The sequence below is a fragment of the Schistocerca gregaria genome, chromosome X (genome assembly GCF_023897955.1).
Source record: "Schistocerca gregaria isolate iqSchGreg1 chromosome X, iqSchGreg1.2, whole genome shotgun sequence".
Classification (NCBI taxonomy): Eukaryota; Metazoa; Arthropoda; class Insecta; order Orthoptera; family Acrididae; genus Schistocerca; species Schistocerca gregaria.
In genome coordinates, this window is record NC_064931.1 from 343,008,889 (window position 1) to 343,034,321 (window position 25,433).

At 38.9% G+C, this 25,433-nt stretch overlaps 1 protein-coding gene across 3 annotated transcripts in view; it reads right to left on the bottom strand.

The window, feature by feature from the left end:
• The window catches only part of LOC126298940 (uncharacterized), a 256,120-nt gene that overhangs the window by 136,930 nt on the left and 93,757 nt on the right, over positions 1-25,433 (bottom strand). Inside the window, exons 14-22 of one of the 3 annotated variants that reach the window (XM_049990539.1) lie at positions 13,333-13,383; positions 13,112-13,162; positions 12,935-12,985; positions 12,795-12,827; positions 12,616-12,669; positions 12,438-12,491; positions 12,256-12,306; positions 12,065-12,118; positions 11,890-11,925 (exon numbers count right to left, since the gene is read on the bottom strand). In XM_049990539.1, the coding sequence (XP_049846496.1) occupies positions 11,890-11,925; positions 12,065-12,118; positions 12,256-12,306; positions 12,438-12,491; positions 12,616-12,669; positions 12,795-12,827; positions 12,935-12,985; positions 13,112-13,162; positions 13,333-13,383 (435 nt within the window). The remainder of the gene's footprint in view (positions 1-11,889; positions 11,926-12,064; positions 12,119-12,255; positions 12,307-12,437; positions 12,492-12,615; positions 12,670-12,794; positions 12,828-12,934; positions 12,986-13,111; positions 13,163-13,332; positions 13,384-25,433) is intronic. The other 2 variants (XM_049990538.1, XM_049990540.1) reach the window with 2 other exon arrangements.

The following is a 25,433-nucleotide window of genomic DNA, read 5'->3' on the forward strand; positions in this document are numbered from 1 at the left end:
ATATTATCCCCATTGTGAGCTCAGATTAGTTAAAACTTCAATGTGTATGTTTAAAATTAATGTGCCTAGTGTTCTACGGTGAGAACCTAAAACCAGTTTTAATGGTCCATGTTTCCAGCCTCCTCACAGTCTGCTGTAGTTGCTTTATAATGGTCACAGTAAGGTGGAAGATTGTGAAGACATTCACAAACACCATTTAAAAGGCCTCCTGACTGCAAAGGAGATCCCATCCTAGTCAGTAGATGAATCCTCACTGGAAGGTGATCAGTGCAATGCAAATCTGTGGCCACTTCCCTCTAAAATGAGTCTGCAATTGCTGGGATGCAAAACAAAAGGTCGACAGCTGTAGATGACCCTATTGATGTAGCACAGTGTGTCAATTGACCAAAGTTCAAAAGGCACATAACCCCAAAATGGATGAAATGCTCGATAATTTGATCCCTGGAACAAATGGTAGCTAAGCCCCGCACCACACTGTGTGCGCTGAAGTTAACCATGAGGAGGAATGCATGTGGGAGGGGCCAGAAGAGCTCTGTCAGTGGATCTGCATCCAACAAATCATGAGATGGAAGATGTAAAAATCATACTGTGATTTTAACCAATGTGGTAACCTCCACTGCAACAACTTGTATGGCCATCGTAAGATGGGCAGGAGACAAGTGGCATCTGTCATCGACAAAGACAGGCAGCCCACCATTAGCCCTCATCTCAAGTAAGATTATATTCCTTTAATTCAGGTTCCGCGGTTAGTTCTAAATGAATTTCTTGCAAGCAAAATGGTCTCTCCTGGGACAAGGATCGCAATTCTTTGAAATAAATGTAAAAAAAAAAAAAATTAAGACCTAACTGTTTTATCGATAGCAACCATTGGGCGAGTGGAGTTGACATGCATGACCAGTGTGTCATCATCATCATATGCACTTTACAATATACCATACAGTACTATGAGGTGCATTCAAGTTCTAAGGCCTCAGATTTTTTTTCTCCAGACTGGAAAGAGATAGAAACATGAGCATTGTTTTAAAATGAGGCCGTGTTCATTGTCAATATGACCCAGAGATGGCAGCATCGTATGGCAGATGGAATTTTACCACCAGCGGCGAGAATGAGAACTGTTTGAAATACTTAAAATGGCGAAGTTTTCCTTACTTGAACAGCGTGCAAACATTCGTTTTCTGAATTTGCATGGTGTGAAACCAGTTGAAATTCAATGACAGTTGAAATAGATATGTGGTGATGGAGTTATGGATGTGTCGAAAGTGCGTGTGTAAGTGTGACAGTTTAATGAAGGCAGAACATCGTGTGACAACAAACCGAAACAACCTCAGGCTCGCACAAGCCGGTCTGACGACATGATCGAGAAAGTGGAGAGAATTGTTTTGGGGGATCGCCGAATGTCTGTTGAACAGATCGCCTCCAGAGTTGGCATTTCTGTGGGTTCTGTGCACACAATCCTGCATGACGACCTGAAAATGCGAAAAGTGTCATCCAGGTGGGTGAGACAAATGCTAACGGACGACCACATGGCTGCCTGTGTGGCATGTTGCCAAGCAATGTTGACGCTAAACGACAGCATGAATGGGACTTTCTTTTCGTCGGTTGTGACAATGGGTGAGACGTGGATGCCATTTTTCAATCCAGAAACAAAGCGCCAGTCAGCTCAATGGAAGCACACAAATTCACCGCCACCAAAAAAATTTCGGTTAACCACCAGTGCTGAAAAAATGATGGTGTCCATGTTCTGGGACAGCGAGGGCGTAATCCTTACCCATTGCGTTCCAAATGGCACTACAGTAACAGGTGCATCCTACGAAAATGTTTCGAAGAACAAATTCTTTCCTTAACTGCAACAAAAACGGCCAGGAAGGGCTGCGCGTGTGCTGTTTCACCAAGACAACGCACCCGCACATCGAGTGTTACGCAACAGTTTCTTCGTGATAACAACTTTGAAATGATTCCTCATGCTCCCTACTCACCTGACCAGGCTCCTAGTGACTTTTAGCTTTTTCCAGCAATGAAGGCACTCTCCGTGGCCACACATTCACCAGCCGTGCTGCAATTGCCTCAGCGATTTCCCAGTGGTCAAAGCAGACTTCTAAAGAAGCCTTCGCTGCTGCCATGGAATCATGGCGTTGTGAAAAATGTGTACGTCTGCAGGGCGATTACGTCGAGAAGTAACGCCAGTTTCATCGATTTCGGATGAGTAGTTAATTAGAAAAAAAATCCGAGGCGTTAGAACTTGAATGCACCTCATACAGTATGTGTAAATATTTGTGACAAATGAAGAATGATTCATGGTGTACATAAACAATGGAGCTGTGTGTGAATGGTTATGATGTTACAAGACCATATAACAAGTACATTTCTTCATGTTTTGTAAAAATAATCTCAGTCTTACAACAAATATTTTAAAAAAATAACATATGAGAATGGGTTAATGAGTAACTGTTTTCCTTAATACCAGTTTCCTGTGGTCAAGGTAAGCTACTAAAAATGCCCAGTTGTGCATCATAATCAGAAAGACCATTCATGAATGTATAAACATAAATATTAACATTTAAGTCTTTATTTACAAATATGTTGTCAATTACAGTTCTGTATCCCTGTGCAATTTTGGAGAGAAAAACAACAAAAGAACAAGTTTTTTACTTGAATTTTTCATGAAATATTAAAATACCCACTGATTATCATTGGCCTTTTTTGTGCTAGAGGACCTAATTAACACTCTATTCTCCTAGAAAATTTCCCCATGGGATTCTATGTAGTGTGATAATCATAAATAAGTTTACCAGCTGCAATAATTAGTAAGCACATGCTTTTAATAGTTGACCTCTGCAGAAAATAGTGGTTTTACTTTATTTAAATATGATACATAACAACTTCTCTGCTCTCAATATTTTACCTACAGGAATTGTCAGCTAATTTATAGTCCTCTATGTTTAACATTTGCATTCCTGCTATTGTACTTAGACAAACATAATACATCAACTTCCTTTGAGAATCCATAGCATGTAAACAGACAAGGCCACGAGTTCATTATATTTGCTTTTTAGTGTAGTAACATGCTCATGCAACCTAGTGTGCTTCAACAGACAGTGTATGACAGTTCATTTATCTTTAACTCTTATCTTTCTGAGTGCAGGAAAACTCAATACTTTCAGCTTGCCTTACTTGATAGTGCACATTAGAAACACACAAACACAGATATTGTTTAGTTTTACTGATCCAAGAATTGGATAACAAATGTATATTGTTTATAACCATATTACATTAGCTGCTTTCTTAACACTATTTGCTTCCCTAGCATGTTTCTGTAGAACAAATCATCAGTGTAAACTTCCATCCCATTTCTTTATTGGCAATATTTACAAAAGTGTTTGGAAGGGTTATGTGCAACAGACTTTATGAACACTTAGTACAGAAAAATATTCTCATTCACAATCAGTTTGAATTTCAGAAAGGTTTGTCAACTGATCAAGCTATATTCACTTTTACAGATGATATATTAGAAACAATTAATCAAAAGTTATTAACACTTTGAATATTCTGTGATCTGGCTACAGCTTTTGATTGTGTTAAGCGTGATATCCTTATACAAAAGTTATGGGATAACAGAAGTAGCAGGCTCATGCTTCTCATCCTATCTTTTTAATAGGAAACAATGTGTGTCTGTATCAGGCTTACCACACAACAATAGTCATTCAAAATATGAAACCATCAGACAAGGGGTGCCCCATGGCTCTATTTTAGATCCTTTGTTGTTCCTATTATATGTTAATGACCTTCCATATGCAGTGTCACAAAATGAAAATTTTGTCTTATTTGCAGATGATACAACTATTGGTAAAAAAAAAAAAATCTCACAGAGCATTCAGCTAATGAAATATTTTGAAGTATCAATTTGTGGTTCACAGTAAATGGAGTGTCACTGAATTTTGACATGACCCAGTACAAACAGTTTAGTACATCCAGGGTGCATACGTCGATAAGGAAAAGAAATTCCCGGTTAAAAATACAATTTCTCCCAGGTGAAAATGCACTTTTTGCGTGTTAAGTGACACTATACTTTTCCTCTGAGCTGCAAAATTTGTCAATCATTTGAATGTTTATGGTTTTATACAGCGGTTTATAATTTGCCGGCACTTTAGAAAACGAAACACAGGGGAAAAAAAACGTATTTGGAATGTTCTTTGATGTGCAGCAACATGTACGCTGCATATTTTCGTATTACTAAAGTATAAATTCGCATTCCACCGAACCCCGCATGTTACTTTCCGAAGCAATGAAATCGAGATTGCGATGTGCTTTTCTAAGCCAGTCATAGCTCATGTTACGTGATCTCGCCAGCCGATAACAGCGGATATTCAGAGCATAAGGCACGTGATGTAGTCAGTCAATAGCAACAAAATGGCTCTGAGCACTATGGGACTTAACTGCTGTGATCATCAGTCCCCTAGAACTTAGAACTACTTAAACCTAACTAACGTAAGGACGTCACACACATCCATGCCCGAGGCAGGATTCGAACCTGCAACCGTAGCGGCCGCGCGGCTCCAAACTGTAGCGCCTAGAACCGCTCGGCTACTTAGGTCAGCAATTAAAATAAAAATACTTTCAAAAATATGTTCCTTTTGTGGCGCACATCTTTCTGAAGAGTCTGATGCATAAAACACAACTTCGAGGAAATGTAAGTGTATCAATGTGCAGCGCCACGCTTCTTCACACAGCATTCTTCTATCGCACGTCACTGTATTTCGCACTGTGGAACTCAAATGCGTATATTTTGTAATGGATGCCATGAAACTATATTCAGGACAGCGGAAACTAAAACGTCCTGTGGTGACTCTCCTGCTCCCAACCAGCTGGTTTGACATCCTTCCCCCCCCCCCTTTTTTTTTTAAGACCCTCGCAATTAATACTGGATAGGATTATTTGTAACCGGATGAACAAAAACTCTAGAAAATTTCGAATCTTTATTGCCTATTAGCTAATAACTTGGTGTTCTGTGTGACATAAAATTAAATATATGATACACAAAACCAGTATAGACAAGAGACAAGCAAAACAGTCCTTAGTTCCCAGCATTTTTTTCTGTCTAATCTTGCTACAGCTGTACATGGCGTGCTTTCCTTTCTGCGAAAGAATCTATTACCTCACCAAAATTCGTCAAACGTTTTGCTACACGAAAAATCGAAATGTCGTTGTCTAATACTGATAAAGCTGTTAATACAAACAGTACCCAAGACTGGTGTGGTTTCTCGATCTGATTGCGTCTATTTTGTCACTGCCTACTAGATAAAAGAAAACAGGCCTTCGTAATATTACAGCAATTGTGACACACCAAAGGAGTGAGACTGCTTTGGTAATAACGGTCATTTTTATAATACGACAGAATATAATTCGTGAAGTACGACTATGAAATGCCTATTTAGCCTACTACAAGACAAACAGTTTACGTTTGGAAATAGTTTCACATTCCATTCGTATGCTCCTATTTCTCAAGCATGAGATCAAAAAATAGTAGTGCAAAATTTTTGTATAAATTTGGAATCGTCATATTGTTCCGTAATTGTCCCCATTTCTTCTCCTTCCTCGTTCCAACAAACAATCTTGTCACCATTAATTCTGACAAAACTCATTCTCCGGTTAACTCTATTAAACCTGACAGAATCACCGATTTAGTTATCCAGCGATTATTCTCCTGTTAGGCGTAATTAAGTGTTCATACAGTTCTTTTTCCGCGCTACTCCCAGAATAGAACTTAACTGGCTGCTTGCCAGAGACTGAACAACTTGCCCTTTCTGGGTAGCGATCTGGCCAAAAATTTTCTGTCAAAATTTCATTTTCTTGCATACACCGAGAAGATAATACGTAATCTTTCTTACCTGTTATTCCTGTTAGTCGTTTATTTCCACTGTGGTAGTCTGAATCTATGAACTTCGTTAGCAATATAACAATGTTGGTCATTCGCATACCCAATGAATCACATAAACAAACAGCAGTTGGCATTCACCCGTTCGACTTTATTCCGCTCATCTCGAATAGCCCTGTCCCCTTTTGTCTGCAGGAACGTTTTTATTTCTAGATGGATTCCCCTCAGAAGCATCACGTACAATACGCACGCATTCAAATATCAACTTATAATTCATTCAGAAATCAACCTGGAATGTGTTCAAAACCCAATAGGGATGCGTTTCGAAATCATCTAAATAATCGATAGACCAACGTGCGCTAGAAGCTAGGCGCTTTGTGAAATAAGTTTTTTTTCCCCTCAAGAATATGACTTTGCCCCCAGCTCCCCAGAAATTGCCGCCCGGTTCAGATACCCGGGTTTGCTGCTTACACAGCCAACAGCATTTCTGTAGCCAGAAGCGAGAGAACGTACTACTCACACGCGACTCAACCGTGCATGCGCATGAGCTCGCTCGTAACTGCTTAAATGAATCTAATGTAAATAATTGTGACGTCAAGGTCATCGAAGGTAATTTGTTGTTAGGGACCATTGCATAGTCTTCCTAAAGCCTTTCACACATTCTGCTGTTGGCAGACGCTTATATGAGCTCTATGAGTATTTATGTGGAGCACCTCCTTTGCAAATTAAGTTTTATTCTCTCGTTCGTGTTTTGTTGCTGCAGTGTTATTCTGCAGTAGCGGGATACAGAAATCAACATCGTTAGAGTATCGGTTCTTACCAGTCAAAATTACAAAAAAATTAACTGAAAACTAAAACAATGAAAAATTACCGGAATTCTAAAAAAGTCCCCGTTTTTCCTGGTTTTCTCCTGGATGAAAAAATCCCGGGTATTTCATGGATGTCCCGGGTCATATACACCCTGACATCACAAAGAATACCCTACCCTATAAGTATAATGTATTCAAACAATGAAATTAAAGCTGTAGGCAGTGTCAATTTTTTAGGGCTACAAACTGGCCACAACCTAAATTGGAAAACTCACTCTCTAGATTTAATGAAACACCTTAGTTCAGATACATTTGCAGTACGCATGATAGCAGAAATAGGTAATTTAAAAATGAAGAAGTTAGTTTATTTGGCCTACTTCCATTCACTAATGAGTTATGGAATCTTCTTTTGGGGAATGTCCTCTCACAAAGAGAACATTTTCCAAATTCAGAAATGAGACATTAAAATTATATCTGGTGTCAGTCCTAGATCATCATGCAGAGACCTCTTTAAGAAACTTGGTATTCTAACTACTACTTTTCAGTACATATACTCATTGATGTCCTTTGTCATCTCCAGCATGTCTCTTTTTACACAAAATAGTGCAAAACATGATTATAATACTAAAACCAAAAACAATCTGTGTAAGGACTATAAGGGCTTAAAATCAGTTCGAAAAGGAGTCAAATACATGGGCACTCATACAGTCAATAACTTGCAAGGGCATATAAAAGGTCTTGTAAGTGTTACAGATTGGTTTCAGAGTGAATTAAGGAACTTCCTGTTGGTCAACACCTTCTACTCCATCAATGAATGTCTTCACAAGGATTATAGCTCATAACTCTGTCTGCATTAGAATTGTACAATATTCATGTATATGAATAAAAAAATACCTTAAAAATGCATAATACCTCCTGAGTATGCTTAAATCTATTTTTGTGGCCTTTATGGCCTTAATCATCTTTCTTTGTCTATCTACAGTGTAATTTAAAAATTGAAATGTATGTATATCCGTTTGTATGACTATATTCATTCAGAAGTCAAGTATGATTGTTGTTGTTGTGGTCTTCAGTTCTGAGACTGGTCTGATGCAGCTCTCCACGCTACTCTATCCTGCGCAAGCTTCTTCATCTCCCAGTACCTACTGCAACCTACAGCCTTCTGAATCTGCTTAGTGTATTCATCTCTTGATCTCCCTCTATGATTTTTAACCCTCCACACTGCCCTCCAATACTAAATTTGTGATCCTTGATGCCTCAGAACATGTCGTACCAACCAAACCCTTCTCCTAGTCAAGTTGTGCCACAAACTCCTTTTCTCTCCAGTCCAATTCAGTACCTCCTCATTCGTTATGTGATCCACCCATCTAATCTTCAGCATTCTTCTGTAGCAACACATTTCGAAAGCTTCTATTCTCTTCTTGTCCAAACTATTTATCATACATGTTTCACTTCCATACATGGCTACACTCCATACATATACTTACAGAAACGACTTCCTGACACTTAAATCTATACTCGATGTTAACAAATTTCTCTTCTTCAGAAACGCTTTCCTTGCCATTTCCAGTCTACATTTTATATCCTCTCTACTTCGACCATCATCAGTTATTTTGCTCCCCAAATAGCAAAACTCCTTTACTGCATTAAGTGTCTCATTTCCTAATCTAATTCCCTCAGAATCACCCGACTTAATTCAACCACATTCCATTACTCTCGTTTTGCTTTTGTTGATGTTCATCTTATATCCTCCTTTAAAAACACTGTCCATTCCGTTCAACTGCTCTTCCAAGTCCTTTGCTGTCTCTGACAGAATTACAATGTCACCGGCGAACCTCAACATTTTTATTTCTTCTCCATGGATTTTAATACCTACTCTGAATTTTTCTTTTGTTTCCTATACTGCTTGCTCAATATACAGATTGAATAACATCGAGGAGAGGCTACAACCCTGTCTCACTCCCTTCCCAACCACTGCTTTCCTTTCAGGCCCCTCTACTCTTAATAACTGCCATCTGGTTTCTGTACAAATTGTAAATAGCTTTTTGTTCCCTATATTTTACCCCTGCCACCTTCAGAATTTGAAAAAGAGTATTTCAGGCAACATTGTCAAAAGCTTTCTCTAAGTCTACAAATGCTAGAAACGTAGGTTTGCCTTTTCATAATGTAGCTTCTAAAATAAGTCGTAAGGTCAGTATTGCCTCACGTGTCTCCATATTTCTATGGAATCCAAACTGATCTTCAAGGTCGGCTTCTACCAGTTTTTCCATTCATCTGTAAAGAATTCGCTTTAGTATTTTGCAGCCGTGACTTATTAAACTAATTGTTCGGTAATTTTCACATCTGTCAATGCCTGCTTTCTTTGGGATTGGAATTATTATATTCTTCTTGAAGTCTGAGGGTATTTCGCCTGTCTCATACATTTTGCTCACCAGATGGTAGAGTTTTGTCAGGACTGGCTCTCCCAAGGCCATCAGTAGTTCTAATGGAATTTTGTCTACTCCCGGGGCCTTGTTTCAACTCAGGTCTTTCAGTGCTCTGTCAAACTCTTCACGCAGTATCATATTTTCCATTTCATCTTCATCTACATCTTCTTCCATTTCCATAATATTGTCCTCAAGTACATCACCCTTGTATAGACCCTCTATATACTCTTTCTACCTTTCTGCTTCCCCTTCTTTGCTTAGAACTGGGTTTCCATCTGGGCTCTTGATATTCATACAAGTGGTTCTCTTTTCTCCAAATGTCTCTTTAATTTTCCTGTAGGCAGTATCTGTTTTACCTCTAGTGAGATAAGCCTCTACATCCTTACATTTGTCCTCTAGCCATGCCTGCTTAGCCATTTTGCACTTCCTGTCGAACTCATTTTTGAGACGTTTGTATTCCTTTTTGCCTGCTTCATTTACTGCATTTTTATATTTTCTCCTTTCGTCAATTAAATTCAATATTTCTTCTGTCACCCAAGGATTTCTATTAGCCCTCGTCTTTTTACCTACTTGATCCTCTGCTGCCTTCACTACTTCATCCCTCAAAGCTACCCATTCTTCTTCTACTGTATTTCTTTCCCCCATTCCTGTCAATTGTTCCCTTATTCTCTCCCTGAAACTTTGTACAACCTCTGTTTTAGTCAGATTATCCAGATTCCATCTCCTTAAATTCTCACCTTTTTGCAGTTTCTTCAGTTTTAATCTACAGTTCATAACCAATAGATTGTGGTCAGAGTCCACATCTGCCCCTGGAAATGTCTTACAATTTACAACCTGGTTCCTAAATCTCTCTCTTACCATTATATAATCTATCTGATACCTTTTAGTGTCTCCAGGGTTCTTCAATGTATACAACTTTCTTTGATGATTCTTGAACCAAGTGTTAGCTATGATTAAGTTATGCTCTGCACAAAATTCTACCAGGCGGCTTCCTCTTTCATTTCTTACCCCCAATCCATATTCACTTACTATGTTTCCTTCTCTCCCTTTTCCTACTACTGAATTCCAGTCACCCATGACTATTAAATTTTCGTCTCCCTTCACTATCTGAATAGTTTCTTTTATTTCATCACACATTTCTTCAATTACTTCATCATCTGCAGAGCTAGATGGCATATAGACTTGTACTACTGTCGTTGGCGTGGCCACAACAATGCGTTCGCTGTGCTGTTTGTAGTAGCTTACCAGCATTTCTATTTTTTTATTCATTATGAAACCTAATCCTGCATTACCCCTATTTGATTTTGTATTTATAACCCTGTATTCACCTGACCAAAAGTCTTGTTCCTCCTACCACTGAACTTCACTAATTCCCACTATATCCTACTTTAATCTATCCATTTCCCTTTTTAAATTTTCTAACCTACCTGCCCGATTGAGGGATCTGACATTCCACGATCCGACCCATAAAATGCAAGTTATCTTTCTCTAGATAACGACATCTTCTTGAGTAGTCCCCACCCGGAGATCCGAAAGGGGGACTATTTTACCTCCGAAATATTTTACCCAAGAGGACGCCATCATCATTTAACCATACAGTAAAGCTGTATGCCCTCGAGAAAAATTACGGCTGTAGTTTCCCCTTGCTTTCAGCCGTTCGCAGTACCAGCACAGAAAGGCCGGTTTGTTTAGTGTTATAAGGCCAGATCAGTCAATCATTCAGACTGTTGCCTCTGCAACTACTGAAAAGGCTGCTGCCCCTCTTCAGGAAACATACATTTGTCTGGCTTCTCAATAGATACCCCTCCGTTGTGGTTGCACCTATGGTACGGCTATGTGTATCGCTGAGGCACGCAAGCCTCCCCACCAACGGCAAGGTCTATGTTTCATGGGGAGGGGGTCAAGTATGATAACTCATACATAAAGTTATGTGTTAGCTAATATGTTCCTGTTATTTGTATGATAAGAACAATGTACTTTTGCACTAACAAATAATTTGTAAAAAATTTGACTCATTCTATATCCAGAGATATATTCGCATATGGATCTACAGAACTCAAAATAAACTATATACATGTTTTATAAGTTACAAGCACAAGAAGTGCATCGGATTACACTATTATTCCTTCGTCATAATGCGGAATTAATCCCTAATCGCCGGCCGGTGTAGCTGTGCAGTTCTAGGCGCTTCAGTCTGGAACCGCGCGACCGCTACAGTCACAGGTTCGAATCCTGCCTTGGGCATGGGTGTGTGTGATGTCTTTAGGTTAGTTAGGTTTAAGTAGTTCTCAGTTCTAGGGGACTGATGACCACAGATTTTAAGTACCATAGTGCTCAGAGCCATTTGAATCCCTAATCTATAAACATATTTTTACCCATGACAGCAATACTGTGACATTAACAGCATAAAATAGACCAGCATTTTTCATTCATTGACAAACATTCTTATTGGGACTGTATTCTTTCAATTTTTCATATGCTGAATAGCATGTGAAACGGAATTGATGATTCATATTAGGTTTGAGGTGGGTTAGAAATCTTTCTGTAAATGAAACTGCACATTTCTTCATTCTTTAGAAGAGTCTTTGTTCAAGCAGTTTGCTGCTCCAAAAATTGATCAGGTGTTTTCCAGCTCTCAGTAAATACCAATTAAAGGTCGCCAAGATATTAAGTTACTCTGTTCGAACTAGCACAAACATGGTGATACACAACTTTTCACACATTAATGTGAGTTATTTCTAACATTCTAAACTATTTATATAAAACTAAGTGTGGAACGTACCCCATGCTCCAGAGACAGCCCTTCCATCTTCTGCAACTGCAAATGGTTTTATCATTGGAATCAGAAAATCATTTTTAACAAGCAAGCATCAGATAAAACATGATATAGCACACTAGCAAATGTGTTATTTGTAGAAATCAAAACTTGCTATTCAATAAATGATGCAAGAAATTACCTTTATCAGCTAGAGTGAGCGTACTGGCTTCTGCAGCTTTTAGTTGGTTATATGCTGGAAACAGAGAAATGATTTTTAGGAATTAGCAAACTGAAAGTAGAACATAAGTTTTTACACAGGGAAAAGCGTTTTTTCCAGAATCCGCAACTAGTTATACAAGGAGTGGGGAAAAAGCTGTGAGTAGTGCTTACCTTCTTTAAGTGCATCGAACTTGGCTTTTACAACTCTATATTGGTGGGACCCTACAATCAATCATAAAAACCATCATTTGGAATTAATGCAGATAACATAAAAAACAAGACTCCATCCAGAGAATTCTGCTATTTCCAAAATCTACAACTTGTTGGAGATCATAACTCTCTCCACAACTTACTTCGATGTGGTAGTACAGCGACGTGGCGTCCTACAGCACCTCGTGGCTGAGGCACTGGAATAAGAAAATTATTTTTGGAAAAACAACAGGTAAAGTGAAACATGGAATTGAAACAAATAAGTGTGTTATTTCTTAATTTCAAAACTATATTCAAAACAAAATGCCAAATGGACCTTACCTGGTTGTAATAGTCCAGTAATGCCAGCTTGTGAAATTGCTAGCAACCTTTTAACTAGAATAACAAACATCATTTGGAATTAATACATATTACATTTGAAAGCAAGATTGCACTCCAGATACTGTGATATTTCTAGAATCTAAGACTTATTATACAACCAGCTAAAATGAATGCCATACCTTTTTTTTGTGAAGCTCGAAGTTGGCAAAGTGCTAGAATTAGAAAAATAATCTGTTTGAACTAATACAGAAAAGCCAAACAAAGAGATCGAAAACATGGAATTTTAATATTTCTACAACATGAAATTGAGACACTGTACCTTGGTCCAAAGCAGCCACTTCATTAATAAAAGTTTCTACTCGCTGGGCACCTAAAAAAAATGCAATTGTCTTTTAGTGCTAGCACAGGTAAGGGAAAGCAAAAGATTTCAAACAGAAAACTGTGTTATTTCTAGTTTCCTAAGCTTGTTAAGTACACAAATCTATCCAACACTCACATTGTCCAGTTGGTGGAACCACACTAGGCACTGCTGTTTCTTGATGTTGTTCTACAAGAAAGATGAAGAGCACCCATTACTTGAATGTTAGTAACACAGTGTGAGAAATAACATCTATTAATGTGTACAAACATTGCAGTGTTCAATTCGTTATTTTTCACAAAATACAAGTTTTCAAATTGCTAATATAGTCAAGTAGCACAAATCTATCAAGCCCTTACCTTCTCCTGTTGGTGCATCCACATTAGCCACTGCTGTTTGTTTATGTTGCTCTACAAGAAAGATAAGAGTATTCTTAGCTGAATGTGAGCAACACAGTGTGAAAATAACATATTCCAATGTGTAAAAATATTGCAGTCTTAAATTCATTATATTCAAAAAAATACTAACTTCTGTTTACAATACTGCAATGAACATACTTGACAGGTCAGAGGCACTAGTAATTGCCACATTTTAAATTACAGTAAAATCCTTAAACTATTGATGTATAAATGTAGGCATTTTGTAGAGCATCAGAAAATAATGATGACTGATTATTACAACAAGTTGAAAGTGTAAACTGGAGTGCCTAAAAATTAAGATCAAATGCACGTTTATGCACAACATCCCAGCACCATTCTATGTTGATCACTGCTGCACCAAGATCAATATTTATTGTTTTGGCAAATAATATTGTTATCTGAAAGTAACATCCAATATGACTGTTGCCACTGAGAGGAATAATATCAGCATGTGAGAAAGTTCAAATGGGGTACAATGAGAAATTTCTGGATAATTGATTTATTTTAATATAGGAGCATTTTTTGTTGCACAGGTCATGCTGCTACAATAGTGGTGTGAAACCAGAGGATGAGAGTGTCTTATGAAGCTATAAAGTGAATGCCATGACATGCCATGCAATATTAGCCTATTGTGATATGACTCATTTAGGTAGCAATGCTGCAGCTGAACATAAAGCTCCTACAACATTTTTGATCTGAACTGGAGAAATGCAACAGGTGACGCCCTTTCTGTGTGAATGATTTGATCTGCATATGGTTTCTGCTTTTAATTTTTACTACTATTTAGCTTTACTATGTCCAGAAACCACAACACCTCAGTCTACAGTGGCCATGAGATTTCTATTTACTGTCATTAAGTGTGGCAAAATTTGTGTTCATAAAAGTATTATTTCAGTAATTCCACCAGTGATATCAGCAGAGAGCAAATGCTAAGTGAAATGGTGATGCACACCACGGGATATGATACACAGTCTGAACTTTTACAAGTTAAGGGCACTTTTAATTGCAATCACAACATCAGAGAGGTTTTAGAGCAGAAGATGCTGCTGTTTGTTCTTAGGTAATTTAACATTAAATAGCTTGGCAGGAAAATGATCAGCATTCATGACAAGGGTAATTAGTGTGTTGTCATGACACTAATCTCTGGTATTAAATCTATTTCAGCTACATAAGTATGTTTCGTGTTGTCATTATTGTAAATTTACAAAAAGTATTGATATAAATGAACTGCAGTATGAACATCTATAGTTACATATAGGGTGTCACTGCAAGACTGTCAACTTTACTTTCAAAATAAAAATAGGGGGTGAAGGGGGTGACTTGTTACAAGCCCTACATCACCATAAGCTTATCACTTTTATAAGAAGTGTCATTACTGTAGTTTCCTTGCCAATAAAAGAAAGTGTCATGCTGCGGTTTTAGTAAACTCCCCCAGACATGCAGAAGGAACATAAAGATGTGTCGATATGAGAAAAACTGACCATGTTCGATTAGGTTGCCACTGGCAGAGGTGGCACTAATATCACAGGCCAGTCACACGGAAATCTATATGGAACCAACATAAGGCCACCCAGTAGGCAGTTTACTCTGTTTTTCCTTCACTAACTTCTACTATTAAACTCCAACTCCACCTCTATAAAGTAAAGTGTTAACTGGACTTGCGTTTGGATAGTGATTGCTGTGCTTTCTGATTACTGAGTGGTTAGAGTGATGTACCTATTATATGAACTCCATGAACAGCTGTAACATTTCTGTAGTGTGTTCTTATTTTGTGAATGTGTGGATCCCAGTAGCATAGGATTTACTTGGAACTGGGCTCAATATTATAATTACAATACACATGCACAATGAAGCAATCAACTTCGACTTATATTATTTTAATCAAGAACTATTATTGTCTGGTTTTGTGGAATAATGACTGCTGTAATCTCTTGTAACATAATGCAAATTTTGTGTTCAATGTAAGTTTGTTGGCCATAAAATGATTGTTACATATGCAGTCCCAGATCAGTTCCAGAGTACCCTATCAAAAGCAAGTAACTCACACTTTACTACTAAACAACAGATTCATTTTCAACACACTGTTGCATTCATGTAATCTTATGACAGTAAAAATATAGACAATTACATCAAGATACATACAAATGGTGCCAATGAAATATTGCATAGTGAAAATAAATGCAGAGAAATGTTTGGTAATTTACGTTTATTGAGGGACATATCTTTTTTAGAGGAAACTGAAAATTTATGATTCATAAAAATTCATAAATTTAACTTTAAAATATATTAGTGCACACACTGGCCAAGACCACATCACATTCAATATTGTGCTCACTCTAATGGCTAAGATCAATTCAAGTCGCAAATTTACTCATATCACATGCCAATACAATTAACAGAAGTACAGACCCTAGAAGTATCATGTCTTCGATGTTCTCCACACCAGCTGTCAGTACCATGTGGGCCAATTGGCTTAATCTATGCCTCACTGCATCACCTGCTACCTGCTGGCCTATGGGCCATTGTTAGACATAATAATTCTGGGGCTGTAGCTAGTGCCACCAGGAGGGTACTGTCTAGTCTAGTCTCCGGGCACCTCCAACTGGTCATGGGTTCAATGCCCAAGTGCCAACAAGCCAAATACCTGCGCAACCATCAAAGCAACCAGCTGTCTAGCACACGTGTACACTGACAACCCAACACTGACGTCATTCTCACATCTGCTAGGCCACCAGCTGCAGCCACTTCACTGAGGTACATCTCCTGGCCAGAGTCCTTAGGCTGCCACAGTCATGTTTTCCACTGTATGCTATGCTAACGTAGCAGCTGCTGCCTAGAGGTCACCAAATCGTCACCATCAACCTCTGTACAAATGTCTTGCTGCATAAAGAATGTTACTAATAATTGAGCTTTTCTGACTCCATTACCACTGGGGAGCTAGTAATTGAAGTTCATTATCTGCATACACCATCCTGAAATGTTCATTTTGACATTAATGGTGTTTGCACCCCACAAGCCCATTACACTCGGTGTCAGAAGAAAGCCAATGACAATGAGCAATGACACGGGACAGCATTCATCATAACATTGTGAGTAGGAATGAACTGTTGTTTTTTTCCATGCTGTTGTCTTAACAATGATTAAACATCTGGAATGGAGGGTTGGTTGAAGTGCAGATGGTGAAAATAGACTCATTCTGCAATCTGAGTGACTTTAGGAGTAACAATGGAGAAACTGATGGTCGTTTGCATCCAGTCAGGTATGGGCAGCGTAATTTGTTGGGGCATAGTACTCCAAGTGTTCAGTCTTAAACATTAATCTGTCTTTCCTGCTGTGTATACATAGACTTTACAATGAGGAAACTAAGGCAACATGGGTAACCACTACAGAGGCAGTTCTGGATTTGCCAGAGTAGATGGCACAAATGTAAGCAGTCAACATGGACTTACAGAAGCAGGTAGATGAGGTAAGAGATGGCAGATCCTCAACCAGCCATGGTCAAGCATTTCACTGCATGCTATGCTAAGATAGCAGCTGCTGCCTGGGCCTTTGTGCACCAATCAGTCACCATCGACCTCTCTATAAGCATCTTTCTGAATAAATAATGTTATTGCTAAACTAAGCAATTCTGATTCCAAAGCTACCAGGGAACCTAATACATAACCTACTAGCCTATACACAACCAACCTATGACAACCATCTTTGCATTAATGATGTCTGCAGCCCTAAACCCACTATATCTTGGAGACCAATGTGCCAGTGAACATACTGAACAATATGAAAGAATAGACAGTAAACTTCAGTCGTGCCAAAAGAGACACTTCTGTTTCAGTTTGTAACATAGCCAGTTACGAACCAATAAAATTAAAATTATTAGCAATCTACAACTATACAAAAAAAGAGGGCTTTAATTTGAATGTCTACAACTTTATACAGATATATTGGGACACTAATCTTGCAACATGACAAAATGGAATAAAAGTATATGAAATAAACAACTTAACGATTAAAATGCCTCACAAACCCAGTCATCATACACTTTCAAAGATTTACTGACCATCTGCTGTCTACAGTGGAAAACTACACTACTGGCCATTAAAATTGCTACACCAAGAAGAAATGCAGATGATAAACAAGTATTCATTGGACAAATATATTATACTAAAACTGACATGTGATTACATTTCCACGCAATTTGGGTGCATAGATCCTGAGAAATAGCTACCCAGAACAACCACCTCTGGCCATAATAACAGCCTTGATATGCCTGGGCATTGAGGCAAATAGAGCTTGGATGGTGTGTACAGGTACTGCTGCCCATGCAGCTTCAACACAATACCACAGTTCATCAAGAGTAGTGACTGGCATATTGTGACAAGACACTTGCTCACCCACCACTGACCAGGCGTTTTCAATTGGTGAGAGATCTGGAGAATGTGCTGGCCAGGCTAGCACTCGAACATTTTCTGTATCCAGAAAGGCCCATACAGGACCTGCAACATGCGGTGATGCATTATCTTGCTGAAATGTAGGGTTTCGCAGGGATCGAATGAAGGATAGAGCCATGATTCGTAACACATCTGAAATGTAATGTCCATTGTTCAAAGTGCTGTCAATGCGAACGAGAAGTGAGTGAGACATGTAAACAATGGTACCCCATACCATCACGCCAGGGGATACGCCAGTATGGTGATGACAAATACACGCTTCCAATGTGTGTTCACCGCTATGTCACCAAACATGGATGCGGCCATCATGATGCTGTAAACAGAACCTGGATTCATCTGAAAAAATGACGTTTTGCCATTCGTGCACCCAGGTTTGTCGTTGAGTATACCATCGCAGGTGCTCCTGTCTGTGATGCAGCGTCAAGGGTAACCGCAGCCATGGTCTCCAAGCGGATAGTCCATGCTGCTGCAAACATCGTCGAACTGTTCGTGCAGATGGCTGTTGCCTTGCAAACATCCCCATCTGTTGACACAGGGATCGAGACGTGTCTGCACGATCCGTTACAGCCATGCAGATAAAATGCATGTCATCTTGACTGTTAGTGATATGAGGCCACTGGGATCCAGCATGGCATTCTATATTACCCTCCTGAACCCACTGATTCCATATTCTGCTAACAGTCATTGGATCTCGACCAACGCGAGCAGCAATGTCGCGATACGATACACCGCAATTGCGATAGGCTACAATCTGACCTTTATCAAAGTCGTAAACATGATGGTATGCATTTCTCCTCCTTACATGAGGCATCACAACAATGTTTCACCAGGCAACGCCAGTTAATGGCTGTTTATGTATGAGAAATCGGTTGGAAACTTTCCTCATGTCAGCACGTTGTTCGTGTCGCCACCGGCGCCAACCTTGTGTGAATGCTCTGAAAAGCTAATCATTTGCATATCACAGCATCTTCTTCATGTGAGTTAAATTTCACATCTGTAGCATGTAATCTTCGTGGTGTAGCAATTTTAATGGCATACCACTGTGGAGATGAATTACCTGGTAGGAGGTCTCCAAAAAAAGGTCGAACTCTTCCACCATCATTCCTTGCATCAGTGATCGCATTACAGAAGGCCAGCATGAACTCACATTTCCTACACAAATATCTGAGAACACATGAGTTCCCTGCCTAGCTTCTACTTTTAGGGATGAGAATTTATCTCATTCACAAGTCTTGAGAAAAACATCCAAAATATGGACAATCTTGTAAAATATCGTGAGAAATGTTAATCTCTGCTGCCCTTTCTTGACCTGGAATGCATATCAATGTCAGAGCTTTTATCTACATGTGTGGTTACTGAATTAACCTGTGAAATGACTAGCCACAATTGCTGAGGTTACAAACAAGGATGTTATGTGCACAAAATTAACAGCTGCACATAAAAAAAAGACTTTCAACAGCTGCATTTTCAGTTGCTGTGAATATCTGTTCTAAGTTAACACAGAAATAACAGTTTATTTTGAAGATTAAACGCAGTAGAACCAAAACCAGTTTAGATGGAATTCAGAAATAAATGCATTTTGCTTTCCACTGAAAAAAGCTCTATTATCAGGATAAAATATATGAACACAGTTTATTCAAATCTTAATATCATACCTTTCATATATTGATGGTTTGCTGATTTCACTTATATTTTTAACTTTACACCTAGCACCATTTTAGGTGCAATCCAAACGCATTAGCTCAGTGCTTGTCTGGAGACGCATAGCAAGTTGAGTTGGAATCAAAAACTTGTATTTCATTTTAGGAATAATGGGCAACATCACACATAAATATACTGAAGGCAAACATGCATGAGATGTGAAAAAAAACTAGGTTTGGATTGGAAAGTAGTACCGGAAGCACCCTCCTCTCCGCTCTTCCATATGATGGCTTGCTGGGTATAGATGTGGATGAAAACAATTTTATCTACCTACAGGCTAGTGGTAATGAGAACACTGCCACATTCAACAAGGTGGTTTCTGTACAACACTTCAAAAAAGCTGAAGACATTTCAGTCTTCTGCTTTACATATGCTCAGAATTCATGTAACACATTAGAATAGTCCACTACAAGCAATCACATGGTGAATAAAAGCGAAACAATTCATCCATTTTCACAAAGATGGCCAAAATAACAACAGCAGAGACACTGAAACCAATAGAATCAAAGACTTCTGTTTACGACTGCACTTAGTAAGGCACAATGTATGCCTTTTTAAAAAAATTGTTGTCCCTTTTTGTAAATAAAAATCTAAATTTCAATTTTCAGTCTTGTGTGTATTGATACTGACACACTAATTCATCCCCACACAACCACCAACACCAATTTCCTTTCCATGGCAGAACACTTATTTTAAGTTTCCTGATACATTCAACTGTTGTTAGCATGAGGTTTTACAACTAGTAAAAGAAAATCCTAGGTATCTGAATATGTATTGTGCTTGTAAAACAGATGACTTCTTAAAATTTTATTTTATTTGATATACTGTTTCATATACATATGTAAAGTAAATGAGGAAGCATCTACAATCTAACAGAAGAATTTGTTTCCTAATCAAGTTTAAAAGCTGAAATATGTTGGTATCCAAATAACTCTTACACTTTGTGTATGCAAAGAGTGAACAAAAGTAGGAGCAGAAGTAAATACTTAAGGCTACAACAAAGAAAACTGATCTAGTGCAAATGGACCATACTTATGTTGACACATTCAAAACATTATACCCCTAATATACATACAAAAGTTTCAACCCTAGAAAAAAAGAAAAAGCAATTTTAGAATGAACAGTTGCTAGTTGACACCTGAACAACTTAAAATACTTCTAGATTCTTAAAATGATGAATCATGCTGACTGCAATTTTGTTCCTGAAACTATTATCAGACACATTTACAATGTTCCACTTTATTTGCTGAGACCTTTATGGATATTTCTCAAGTACATGATTTTCTATTGTTGTCATCAATACACACAACAAGTCTTGTGTTTGGTACAATTCTCTTCTATCTAGGCCATATGAATAATACAGTTTATAAGAAAAGATCGAATTTTCCTCATGAATTGTTTGAAGCTGCAGGCTCACTAGATTGCATATAAACTATTCACTGCAATGAGAAGGCTACACATCTGTTTATAACTTAGCCTATTGGCCCATTCTGTAGGAGTATGAAGTGTCATGATGCAGAATTGTGATGTCAGAAGGATGTTTATATTCTGGAAATGTAATGAGGCATGCTTTTGATATCAAGGCATCAACCACTTCAACCACTGTTCTTCCACCATTCCTACCTAATTACCATCTAACTCCCTACATGTCATTGGTGATGCTTCCTCCCTATATACTAACATCCTCATGAGCACTGCAATAATGCCATACAATACTACATCTCCTAATGTCTTGCCAATTCCAAATCCATTACCTTAATTCATCTACTGCTTACTGCCATGATCTGCAGTGCATGTACTGTAGTGGTTTTTTCACTTCCTGGCATGCTGTGGTTCACCATCTGGAGTCCAACCAACAGCAGTTATTTAATATTTATCAGTTTTGGGGTGTTCTTTAAATATCTTGCGTTTGTATATTCCAGAATATTTGGTGTTTGGCACTCCATCAGGAAGGTCAGTTCTTTTCTGGCAGTATATTTGCATTCATAGTAAACATGGTTCCAGTGCAAACGGTTGTATTTAATGGATGAACCTGCCTTCAGATTTGGATTTTTCATGGTTTTGATGGGACACTGTTTGGTGGAGATGCTGGGCACTGCAGACATCTACATCACAGTGGCTCCACTCAATAACACGAAAGCCACTGCTTACATGAACAGGAACCAAGTACAAGCAGTACTGCATTAAGTTAGCTGCACATGAGGCATCCTACAGTGTTTTCTGTGGACACTGGTCAGGACCAGATAAAACAGCTGAAAGGATTTGACAGAGTTGGCAAATAAAGCAGGTGGGATTATGTGACATGGCTAGCAAGTGTATACTTTTACTCAGATGGCACAGCCCAGCAGTCATTCAAGAGCAATCAAGAGAAGCGTAGCAGCTGGGACAAATTCAAGGCTGAACTAAAGAAAACATCTGGTGACAATCGGCAGGAAGTCCACTTAACAGAACAGCAGGACCCTTTGTAGTGGCAAAATGACAATCACACATAAAGAATGCTCTGGCTTTTAGCAACATTCTTAATCAGAATATGAAAGAAACTGGCAAAATACATTTGATGAAAGTAGTCACAGAAGACATGCACCAAGCTCATGTTTTAAGGGATGTCACAGGAGAACAACTCATCAAATGGTGCCAGCACAAAGAGGAAATGCAGTAGAAGAAATCTGATGAGGGAGATATGATTCTCTCATGTGCTGTCACTATAGCTGTTGTGAAAGAAGACAATGACCTTGAATTTCTCATACACCAGGTTGGAAGAAGACGTACAACATTTTGTGACAGCTGTAACTGTCAGACTGAATACACAGAGAGATCAGCCACAAATGTCGACCTCATACATCAGGATGGAAGAGAATATTGTAGAAGTAGTGTCTCAATTTTTGGCTCCCATATCCATTGTCATTTGAATGCACCTCTGAAAAGAGACTGTGGCAACTCAGACTTACGCTGCCACCATCAAATCGCAACCCAATGTCTGACCAAAGCAGGTACAACCAACTGCCCCATTAAGTACAACACCATGCCACAGAACAGACATTTGAAGGATGAAGGACTACACCCCAGCCTGGTTTCATGCAATGAGCTGGGCACATTGTGCACTACTTCAGTGGAGGAAGGTGAGCTTTTGTTGATTATTACTCTACAAGATGTCAAATTTCAGAACAATCCCATTCACATCAGTCAACTGCCGGTACCTCTAGTCGATGTGCATGCCAAAGTTCATTACTGTACCCTTGGTCAGGTCACTTCCCAACAAACTGTAGCCATTCTCCTTCGCCATATAGATGTAGCAGCTCCTCACCTTCCATGCCGAAATTCGAAAAGCTGAGCGAGATGACCATCTATGAATGTGAGGCTGCCACAGATGAAAATACTTCATGGATGACAGGAAATCACTTGTATATCACCATCAAAGACCAACTAGCCCAGGTCCTGGTAGACTCAAGGCAATCCTTTTCTGTGTTGTCAAATGCTTATCATTGTCAGGTAAATGAGACTATACTCGGTTATACTAAAGTGACTGTGCTCAAGGTTGCAAATATGAAATACTCCCGGACAACAGCAACATTACAAAAATAACTATCAATGACAAAACACAGTCCTTTGCATTTGTTGTTTTAACAGAATATCATTGTGACGCAAGTCTTGGATAGGACTTTTTGTAGGCATCAAAAGCACTCAGGGAGACTGGAAGGTCAGTGCTCCAGATTGAAAAAGCTGTTCAAACAGGCACACATAACGTTTGCTCTGGGCAGTTGTTCACAATTTATGATTTTGCCATCCCATCATCATCAATGAGATAAGATTGTAGTGTCAGTTGAGATGCTCAGTTAAATTGTGAGGCTTTCGTCACTTGCAGAAGGCTACTCAGGCTCACAAAATAAATCTACAAGTCAGAGATATCATAAGGATTGTAGGTAGTCAAGGAGAACTTTGGGCAACTAATTATCAAGAGCACATTATCTCTGAAGGTGTGTACATAGGGGGACAGCCAAACCACTCCATAAAAGGTATCAGTGTCACAGAGGAGAATTGTGCTCCGCTACCACTACAGATAGTGCAAGGGAGCAAGCTACTATCAAACTGCCAATACAATCTGGCCTGACAGAGGAACGGTAGCATGTGATAGCTATACTGTTCCAATACACTGATTCAGTGTGTCACTAGCGTAATGATCGATAATACAGGAAGAAGTGGAGAAGATGCTGCAAGGTGACACCACTGAACCTTCTGGGAGTCCTTCGTATTCTCTGGTGGTCCTTATGAAGGACAGTACATACCATTTCTGCATCAACTGCCAATGACTGAATAAAATCACAAAGACAATTTTCCATCTATTGCCGTACATTGATGGCACTCTCAATTGCTTGAAAGGTGTGAAGTATTTCTCAACAATGGACACACAGAGAGGCTACTGGCAAATCAATGTTCGAAGTTACACAGTTTGGATTATGAAACCCTCCAGCCACATCTGAGCATAAGTAAGACAACTTACTTCTACGCCTCAAATGGGCAATGTGTCTTTGCAATCTGGATGACACAGTCATCTTTTCAAAGACATCTGAAGAACACCTAAGCCATCAGACAATCCTATAGAAGTTTGTTCAGAGTCTAGGTCTCCACCTAAATAAAAAAATAAAAGTCTTTCCTTGTCCTTAATAAATATCCTCTCCTGTACTAAAATTGTGTGACAAGAATCCTAAGACAGAATTTCACGACGACACTAGCATAATGGGATTGGTGCAGTTCTTCTGAAAATTATGGAAGGCATTGAAAAGGTAATAGCTTATGCTTTCAGAATACTCTCCAAGTCAGATAACAACTCCACAACTGAGAAAGAAAGCTTTGAAGCAGTTTGGGTCATGAACAAACTTGGCCATTGTCATTTGACAAACCATTCACTGTTTTGATGCATCACCATTCCCTATACTTGCTGAGGAGACTGACAGATCTTTTGGGTCATCTGCCAAAATAACCACTGAGGCTTCAGGAGTAAGTCACAATGGTATACAAAAACTGACAAACACATGGAGACTGACTGCCTTTCAAGGAATTGTTTGCCAAAAAACATTACTGCATTAACAACATTGCAGTTACCAGTGCATTACATGACATTGCTGCTGAACAGCACTATTTATAAAGCATAAAAACCTTGGAGGAGGGAGGGACTGACCAAAGGAAAATTCAAATTATTTAATGCAGCATTGTATAACAGGAACAATGATGTGATGGGACAGAAATGGTTGCTCATCATACCAGCTTATCTGGGGCCAGCCTTCTTTAAGTATTTCCACAATGCTCCAACAGCTGGTCACCTTGGATTCATGAATCTGGACAGAATCAGATGCAGGTATCACTGGCCAGGCCTCTACCGATCTGTTAAGACACTCTGTGAGCCACTGTAAAGAATGCCAATGATGGAAGTACATGGCCAAATGACCTCTGGACGATCTCGTACCAATGCAATTGGCAAAAGCTCCATTACACTGAAAAGAAATCTACCTCTTTGGGAGGTTCCTGCAGTAAACAAATGGCAATTGATGAACAATGGTTTGCACTGATTACCTCACCTGCCACATTTTTCAATTAAGCTTTGTTGACTGCTGAAGCTTCAGAAATTGTGAAGATCCTTGTAGAAAACAGTACTTTGAAACATGATGCACTCCATGTGGTGGTCTCTGATTCTGGAAAGTTTTGGTCTAGACCAGTGTAGAGGTAATTTCACATAGCAACTTCACCCACAGACGACAACTAGCTACCATCCATTGATGAATCACAGAATGCTTTAATAAGACATTGGCAGTTATGCTCTCAACATATGTTGTGAAACAGAGTTTGGGATGTTGACATGCAGCAAGGCGAAGCAAGACATCACATTTCTGTAAAAAT